The 10,000-nt window shown below is 42.0% G+C and overlaps 1 protein-coding gene across 1 annotated transcript in view; it reads right to left on the reverse strand.

The window, feature by feature from the left end:
- Nucleotides 1-5,969: 5,969 nt before the first annotated feature.
- LOC139399471 (protein HID1-like) overlaps nucleotides 5,970-10,000 on the reverse strand; it is a gene marked incomplete at its 5' end in the record, with an annotated part of 32,424 nt that continues 28,393 nt past the window's right edge. Inside the window, 3 exons of the mRNA XM_071144886.1 lie at nucleotides 5,970-7,291; nucleotides 7,542-7,700; nucleotides 7,948-8,039. Coding sequence (XP_071000987.1) covers nucleotides 7,228-7,291; nucleotides 7,542-7,700; nucleotides 7,948-8,039 — 315 coding nt within the window. The remainder of the gene's footprint in view (nucleotides 7,292-7,541; nucleotides 7,701-7,947; nucleotides 8,040-10,000) is intronic.

Below are 10,000 nucleotides of genomic sequence, written 5' to 3' on the forward strand. Positions count from 1 at the left end.
TATGTCTCACCTGCCCAGACCTGCATGCTCACATGCCCATCCCTAGAACAACAACTACATCTCACCTGCCCAGACCTGCATGCTCACATGCCCATCCCTAGAACAACAACTATGTCTCACCTGCCCAGACCTGCATGCTCACATGCCCATCCCTAGAACAACAACTATGTCTCATCTGCCCAGACCTGCATGCTCACATGCCCATCCCTAGAACAACAACTATGTCTCACCTGCCCAGACCTGCATGCTCACATGCCCATCCCTAGAACAACAACTATGTCTCACCTGCCCAGACCTGCATGCTCACATGCCCATCCCTAGAACAACAACTATGTCTCACCTGCCCAGACCTGCATGCTCACATGCCCATCCCTAGAACAACAACTATGTCTCACCTGCCCAGACCTGCATGCTCACATGCCCATCCCTAGAACAACAACTATGTCTCACCTGCCCAGACCTGCATGCTCACATGCCCATCCCTAGAACAACAACTACATCTCATCTGCCCAGACCTGCATGCTCACATGCCCATCCCTAGTGCCTGAATTTTTGTTTGCCACTTGGCCTTAAATTGTACCCATTTGTTTTTCTCGGTGGCCCAGGCTATTTCAACATTTCAATAATAAATCATTAGGTTTTTTCATTGTGTTAGTGATGGTGGATTGATTTCTATGTTTTTTGTATACATATTTTCAAGATGAGTGATGAGAAGAGAATCTTCCAGCCCATTGGGTATCTCACTACCCCCCCATGTGCCATGTCTTGAAATGTCCAGACAGACAGATTAAAAGTAAATTTACATTGTCATACCTCTGACAGCCAATTTTCTAGCTCCGCCCATAACTTTTGGACTTTATAGCGTTCCCAGAAAGCATGGATTATTGAGTTATTATGAATTTTACACTTAAGACATGACTCTGCCCTTGTGCTGAAGAATATGTGAATTCTGTCTCTTGTATCAAAAATATCTATACGTTAATTTATACTGGATTAAGCATAATTTCGTTAGTTATGTTCCAACTTTCCCTCCTTCTTGTGTCAACGTCAATTCTTTTTAATTCTTGGTTCCTAGAGCTTGTATTTTTTTTCTAGGAGATAGTCAGTTGGATAGGCTCTCTGCAACGTTTTCTTCCCTATCATATGAACATTATTTTCTGATTATTTTTATTTTTTTAAAGGTTGCTCTGAAGTCCAAACGATTTCAAATTGCATTTTTTTACATGTAACTTCTAAGTTGCATGTATTTCAAAACATCTACATTGGTTAGTCCAAACTTACTTTTTAATGATGTCATGTATTTCCTGTTACCAAGTCATTTACAGTTTCTATGCCTTTAGTTTTCCATGTGGACCAATTTATCGGTGAATTCTGAAAAGCTTTTCCAAGAATTGTTCCAAAAGGTTGTGTTTTTAGGGAGTGATGTTGGTTCTTGTAGAATACGTTACATTTTCTTCCATATTGTTATATTGTTCTTATCTGTGAAGTTGTTAATGTTCTTATCTTTATCCTTTGAAAATAAACATGTAAATAGATTCTGGGGATGAGCATTCGCTTCTTTAGTATGTACCCATTGTTCATCTTTAGTGTATTTAACTGCATGTCGCAAGTAAAAGCCTTGCGTAGCGAGTTGATACAATTCCAAGTCTGGATGGTTAAAACAAGCCTCAAATTTAGGAAGATGGAAAACTTTCCTTTCTCTTCTATGAATTGTATTTGCCCATAAAGTCTGTAATGACCGAGTATACATTTTTAAAAAAACGTATTCGCCACGGTAATTGGTATTACCGAAAATAAATGCAAAAACTTTGGGAGCCATGGCATTTTGAAGAGGTTTATTCTACCTGTAAAATGTATGGGAAGATTGTTCCATTTAATTAGATCTGCTTTCATATTGTTGAGTAATGGAATAAAGTTATCTTTATACATTTGTTGTTCGTTGTCACTTATTAAGCAGCCTAAGTTGTGGGGGGGAGGTGGGTGAAAAATGAAAAGTTTGTTTCCTTTTCTATCGTTATGTGCGCGGTGCGTTTGGGGAGTGTCCACACCCCCTGACTGTTTTTGCATTTTGTTGCATTGGAGCCTTGTTCTAGAATGGATTAGGTTGTTTTTTATTTGGTCCGTCTTGGAATGGGGCTGTGGTGCGGGCGGGGTGCGGGCGGGGTGCGGGCGGGCGGGCGGGCGGGGAGTCTGGGTGCTTTCCGGGTGCTCTGTATATTCATGTCTGTCAAGTTATTGTTAAACGTCAAATGTAATTCAATTGCATTGTTGTTATATAGTAAAAGAAAACCATATAAACTCGAATAATAAAGAAAGATGGTCATACCATGGATCATTTAGCTATTTGATTAAGAATTTAAATATATATATATTTAACAAATATTTAAAAAATGATTTGATAAAATATTGAATTTGGCCTTCACTACTATCAAAACACAAGGAAAAAGACAGTCAAAACATGGATCATAAGTCATAAGGTTTTGGTGTGTCTGTCCTATGTCTAGGACATACGTAGGACATACGTAGGACATACGTAGGACATACGTAGGACATACGTATAAGAAACCTCAGGAAATATTTGTATGTTTTTTGAAAACATATTTAATACTTTTTTGGGGGGGGGGGGGGGGGGACAAAACTACCTCCATACTTCCATTCATGTTTTAAAACCGGTTAGCTTCAGACGATTCCAGTGACACTTGTGGGGGTCGTAGTCGTGAGAGTCTCATCTTTCCATAGAGTGGTCATATTAGTTTGAAGACCGTCTCAGGATGTCTCATCTTTCCATAGGGTGGTCATATTAGTTTGAAGACTGTCTCAGGATGTCTCATCTTTCCATAGGGTGGTCATATTTGTTTGAAGACTGTCTCAGGATGTCTCATCTTTCCATAGGGTGGTCATATTAGATTGAAGACCGTCTCAGGATGTCTCATCTTTCCATAGAGTGGTCATATCAGTTTGAAGACCGTCTCAGGATGTCTCATCTTTCCATAGAGTGGTCATATTAGTTTGAAGACCGTCTCAGGATGTCTCATCTTTCCATAGAGTGGTCATATTAGTTTGAAGACTGTCTCAGGATGTCTCATCTTTCCATAGGGTGGTCATATTAGTTTGAAGACTGTCTCAGGATGTCTCATCTTTCCATAGGGTGGTCATATTAGTTTGAAGACCGTCTCAGGATGTCTCATCTTTCCATAGGGTGGTCATATCAGTTTGAAGACCGTCTCAGGATGTCTCATCTTTCCATAGAGTGGTCATATTAGTTTGAAGACCGTCTCAGGATGTCTCATCTTTCCATAGAGTGGTCATATTAGTTTGGAGACCGTCTCAGGATGTCTCATCTTTCCATAGAGTGGTCATATTAGTTTGAAGACCGTCTCAGGATGTCTCATTTTTCCATAGAGTGGTCATATTAGTTTGAAGACCGTCTCAGGATGTCTCATCTTTCCATAGAGTGGTCATATTAGTTTGAAAACCGTCTCAGGATGTCTCATCTTTCCATAGGGTGGTCATATTAGTTTGAAGACCGTCTCAGGATGTCTCATCTTTCCATAGAGTGGTCATATTAGATTGAAGACCGTCTCAGGATGTCTCATCTTTCCATAGGGTGGTCATATTAGATTGAAGACCGTCTCAGGATGTCTCATCTTTCCATAGAGTGGTCATATTAGTTTGAAGACCGTCTCAGGATGTCTCATCTTTCCATAGGGTGGTCATATTAGTTTGGAGACCGTCTCAGGATGTCTCATCTTTCCATAGAGTGGTCATATTAATTTGAAGACCGTCTCAGGATGTCTCATCTTTCCATAGAGTGGTCATATTAATTTGAAGACCGTCTCAGGATGTCTCATCTTTCCATAGAGTGGTCATATTAATTTGAAGACCGTCTCAGGATGTCTCATCTTTCCATAGAGTGGTCATATTAATTTGAAGACCGTCTCAGGATGTCTCATCTTTCCATAGGGTGGTCATATTAGTTTGAAGACCGTCTCAGGATGTCTCATGGTCTGCCCCCTGTTCACTGCAGATGCGGAAGTGCGAAATCGGCAGATTGAGAAGCAGTATTTGTGTTACATAACTCAACTAACCTGGTCCCAGATCTGATTGTGTCTTGCCAAGTTGACAGTATTTGTGTTACATAACTCAACTAACCTTGTTCCAGATCTGTTTGTGTCTTGCCAAGTTGACAGTGTTTGTGTTGTCATGACAAAGTTAGTGGCAGATAGACAATTCACACAGCCTTGCCAAGTTGGCAAGACAGCACAAACAAGATCTGGGACCAGGCTAGGACTGAACATCACATCCTCCTGAAACGACCTGCATTCGTTTATTTTCTCAACTATCTGCACCAGACAAAATGTGTATAGGTAGAATCAGGAATTCCCCAGGTCAGTTGTCTAGGCCCTTTACTTTTTTCAATCTTTACTAATGACATACCACTAGCTTTTTAGTAAAGCCAGTGTGTCTATGTATGCAGATTACTCAACACTATACACATCAGCTACTACAGTGGGTGAAATCACTGCAACACTTAACAAAGAGCTGCAGTTAGTTTCAGAATGGGTGGCAAGGAATAAGTTCTAAATATTTTTAAAACTAAAAGCATTGTATTTGGGACAAATCATTCACTAAATCCTAAACCTCAACTAAACTGTCATGGTCAAAACATGTTGATACAATAGTAGCTAAGTCTGTCCATAATAAAGCGCTCCTCTGCCTTTTTAACAACACTATCAACAAGGCAGCTCCCACAGGCTAGTTTTGTCGCACCTGGACTACTGTTCAGTCATGTGTTCAGGTGCCACAAAGAGGTTACTCTGAAAACTACAATTGTCTCAGAACAGGGCAGCATGGCTGGCCCTTAAATGTACAGGAAGAGCTAACATTAATAATATGCATGTGATTCTCTCATGGCGGCTCAAAGTGGAGGAGAGAATGACTTCATCACTACTTGTTTTTGCAAGAAGAGTTGACATGCTGAATGCACTGAGCTGTCTGTTTAAACTACTAGCACACAGCTCAGACACCCATGCATACCCCACAAACCTTCACAGTCCCCATGTCCAGAACAGACTATGGGAGGCACAGTTTTATGTAGAGCCATGGCTACATGGAACTCTATTCCACATCCGGTAACTGATGCAAACAGTAGAATCAGATTTAAAAAGCAGGTAAAAATACACCTAATGGAAGAGTGGGGACTGTGAAGAGACACACACAAAGGTACAGACACACACTTCCACATAGTAAGATACACTCTACACACACTTACACATAGTAAGATACACTCTACACACACGTACACATAGTAAGATACACTCTACACACACGTACATATGGATTTTGTCATGTAAATATGTGGTAGTAGAGGCCTGAGGGAACACTTAATATGTGGTAGTAGAGACCTGAGGGAACACACTTAATATGTGGTAGTAGAGACCTGAGGGAACACACTTAATATGTGGTAGTAGAGACCTGAGGGAACACACTTAATATGTGGTAGTAGAGACCTGAGGGAACACACTTAATATGTGGTAGTAGAGACCTGAGGGAACACACTTAATATGTGGTAGTAGAGACCTGAGGGAACACACTTAATATGTGGTAGTAGAGACCTGAGGGAACACACTTAATATGTGGTAGTAGAGACCTGAGGGAACACAATATGTGGTAGTAGAGACCTGAGGGAACACACTTAATATGTGGTAGTAGAGACCTGAGGGAACACACTTAATATGTGGTAGTAGAGACCTGAGGGAACACACTTAATATGTGGTAGTAGAGACCTGAGGGAACACACTTAATATGTGGTGAAAAGTGGTATGAAATGTAATGTCACGTAATATTTTAAATTGTATATAACTGCCTTAATGTTGCTGGACCCCAGGAAGAGTAGCTGCTGCCTTGGAAGGAACTAATGGGATCCTTAATTAATACAAATAAAATAATTGAAAGGCTTTGCTGGTTCCTTTATGAATAGTTTATAATATAATATTCTGTATAATTCAAGAAAAAAATACTACTTTAAACATCAAACACAGTATTTACAGTCGACAATGCTGATTGCAGAATGATATGCAGACAAATATAACAATGTACATGTAAGATATAGCCATTGACTTTTACACAGTAACATAAAGTCAGTTTGGATATTTGTTTCTTTCAGTCTGGAACAGACAATAGTGTCCTTTTCAAGTTCTTGACAATATACAATCCCTTGTCACATTGCCACTTTACAAAGAACACAGCAGTAAGGTCTCAATGGAGGAAGTGCAATTTCACAACATGACACGTTCTCACTTTAATGTGTCAAATACAATTCATGTGAAATAGCAATGCCATCCAATAATATTTTAGGCTGCTATCTAAAAGCTTAATTTTGACACTTTATAATACATTTCATGAATAAGCAACAGTAAACATTTCTGTATTTAGAAGCATTGGAATTCCTACAAATGTATAATAATTTCTGAACATGTATAAGTTTATATAATGTCTTCATAAAGGTCATATAATAAAGTGTAACCAATGTCTCCCATACTCTCTCCATCACTCTCTCCATCACTCTCTCCATCACTCTCTCCATACTCTCTCCATCACTCTCTCCATCACTCTCCATCCACTCTCTCCATACTCTCTCCATCACTCTCCCCATCAAAGCTGATTTTCACACAGAGCTTTAACATGGAGTCCATGAATAGGAAGGGAGACGGAAAGACAGTTTGCTTGCTAACACTAATGTCTCAGTGCTTTGACAGACATTATGTAGTCTTGAGGTTTCAGGGTGTACTTACACAGTGTAGATAATAGTCCTATCCTCATCCATGTCTAGGGGTTTGAATTACACATTGACCCTTGTGGGTGCCCATTGTTTATGTCTTTGACACTTCTGGTATGGCTTCACATAGATATTTCAATTCTGATATGGGGTCCTGATTTGTAAAAGGGGTGCCCAGCCCCTCTTAGCCCCCCTGTAATTCGAACCCTGTACAACTCAACCTCCTGCTTTTGGAGTAGGTGCTAGCTATCCCCCCCTTTCTCAATATTGTCCACATTACGTTTGCACAACCGGGGGAAAGTCAAAGAGAAGGTGTGAGGGGCAAGCATGATGATGATGAGGCAAGTTGAAGGTAGGTGAGGTTCAATGGAGAGAGTGCCAGTAGGAGGAAGGGGCAGGAACAAGACAGGAAGTAGTCCCATCTTCAGTCAACATCTCTTTCCTGTTATCTACATCTTCTGGATCTCAAAGAGACGTACGTCCGTGTCGTACCAGATGGGCGGGTCCACGTTGCTGTGGAGACAAAGGTTTCAAATGTTAAATACATTGGAAGACTATTTCCTCTTAGATCTAAGACAAAGAGAGAACGCATTGGAACATTTGAAAAATGTTCAGGAAGTCCCTCCCTGCTTAATTCATTTTCTTCTGTTTGTTGCCAAATGAACACATCCCAGAAGAAAGAAGTACACGGATGAAACCCCACATGAATAATGAAAATGAGTGAAATACCATAGGACTACAGCTCCCATCATGCCTTACTCACCGCAGGTAGACCACTCCCCACATGTAGGTGCGGAACCACATGGCCGTGCCGGCGTTGGCCTGGTACTTCCGGATGAGGATGGGATGGGGGACGGGCAGGAGGCCCACCAGGGTACCATGCTGGAGGAACTTCAGGATCTCAGACTCGTCTGTCAAACCTCTGAGAGAGAGGGAAAATATATTTTGGGCTCCACATACATAAAAACAGATATTTAAATATCATCAGTCATTAAAGTGTTTCTTCCAAAATGGATGGTGTGTGTTGTATGAAGGGGTTGGGAGCAAAGTTAGAAAATATATAATAATATAACTTATAATATATATAATAAAATAACTTCACAGCATCTACTGACACTTCATAGAAGTAAACCTTTGATGACCAATATGACCAGTGATGTTTGACTTACTTGTCGATACAGATCTTCTCAACCTGTGGGACCAGCACCTGCAGCAGACGCATTATGGTCTGTAGGGGGAGCTTACACTTCCAGGAGAGGACCTGAGGGAGAAGGAAGGGACACGTCACACTCTTAGAACAAAAGGTGCTAAGTAGAACCATTACAGGGTTCTTCATTTTGTCCTCATAAGGGAACCATTTTTGGTGCTGATGTAAAACCCTTTGCAGAGGGTTCTATCTAGAATGGATCTGTGGGTTAGAGTGTGGCCATGGCAACACCAGGGTTGTGGGTTAGTGTGGCCATGGCAACACTAGGGTTGTTGGTTTGAGTCCCACATTCACTGTCTATGTTGACAGTTCTTTAAGTGGCCTTGAATAAAACCGTCTTCTAAATCACAATATTTCATTTTACTATTAAAACTACTCACCCAGTCTGGTGACCAGGGACCAGTGAGATTGATACCTACTCACCCAGTCTGGTGTAGGGACCAGTGAGATTGATACCTACTCACCCAGTCTGGTGTAGGGAATAGTGAGATTGATACCTACTCACCCAGTCTGGTGTAGGGACCAGTGAGATTGATACCTACTCACCCAGTCTGGTGTAGGGACCAGTGAGATTGATACCTACTCACCCAGTCTGGTGTAGGGACCAGTGAGATTGATACCTACTCACCCAGTCTGGTGTAGGGAATAGTGAGATTGATACCTACTCACCCAGTCTGGTGTAGGGAATAGTGAGATTGATACCTACTCACCCAGTCTGGTGTAGAGGATCAGTGAGATTGATACCTACTCACCCAGTCTGGTGTAGGGACCAGTGCGATTGATACCTACTCACCCAGTCTGGTGTAGGGACCAGTGAGATTGATACCTACTCACCCAGTCTGGTGTAGGGACCAGTGAGATTGATACCTACTCACCCAGTCTGGTGTAGAGGACCAGTGCGATTGATACCTACTCATCCAGTCTGGTGTAGGGAATAGTGAGATTGATACCTACTCACCCAGTCTGGTGTAGGGAATAGTGAGATTGATACCTACTCACCCAGTCTGGTGTAGGGAATAGTGAGATTGATACCTACTCACCCAGTCTGGTGTAGGGAATAGTGAGATTGATACCTACTCACCCAGTCTGGTGTAGGGAATAGTGAGATTGATACCTACTCACCCAGTCTGGTGTAGGGAATAGTGAGATTGATACCTACTCACCCAGTCTGGTGTAGGGAATAGTGAGATTGATACCTACTCACCCAGTCTGGTGTAGGGAATAGTGAGATTGATACCTACTCACCCAGTCTGGTGTAGAGGACCAGTGAGATTGATACCTACTCACCCAGTCTGGTGTAGGGACCAGTGAGATTGATACCTACTCACCCAGTCTGGTGTAGGGAATAGTGAGATTGATACCTACTCACCCAGTCTGGTGTAGGGAATAGTGAGATTGATACCTACTCACCCAGTCTGGTGTAGGGAATAGTGAGATTGATACCTACTCACCCAGTCTGGTGTAGGGAATAGTGAGATTGATACCTACTCACCCAGTCTGGTGTAGGGATCAGTGAGATTGATACCTACTCACCCAGTCTGGTGTAGGGGACCAGTGAGATTGATACCTACTCATCCAGTCTGGTGTAGGGAATAGTGAGATTGATACCTACTCACCCAGTCTGGTGTAGGGATCAGTGAGATTGATACCTACTCACCCAGTCTGGTGTAGAGGACCAGTGAGATTGATACCTACTCACCCAGTCTGGTGTACAGGACCAGTGAGATTGATACCTACTCACCCAGTCTGGTGTAGGGACCAGTGAGATTGATACCTACTCACCCAGTCTGGTGTAGGGACCAGTGAGATTGATACCTACTCACCCAGTCTGGTGTAGGGGGCCAGTGAGATTGATACCTACTCACCCAGTCTGGTGTAGGGACCAGTGAGATTGATACCTACTCACCCAGTCTGGTGTAGGGACCAGTGAGATTGATACCTACTCACCCAGTCTGGTGTAGAGGACCAGTGAGATTGATACCTACTCATCCAGTCTGGTGTAGGGACCAGTGAGA

Source organism: Oncorhynchus clarkii, unplaced genomic scaffold, assembly GCF_045791955.1.
Source record: "Oncorhynchus clarkii lewisi isolate Uvic-CL-2024 unplaced genomic scaffold, UVic_Ocla_1.0 unplaced_contig_14085_pilon_pilon, whole genome shotgun sequence".
Classification (NCBI taxonomy): domain Eukaryota; kingdom Metazoa; phylum Chordata; class Actinopteri; order Salmoniformes; family Salmonidae; genus Oncorhynchus; species Oncorhynchus clarkii.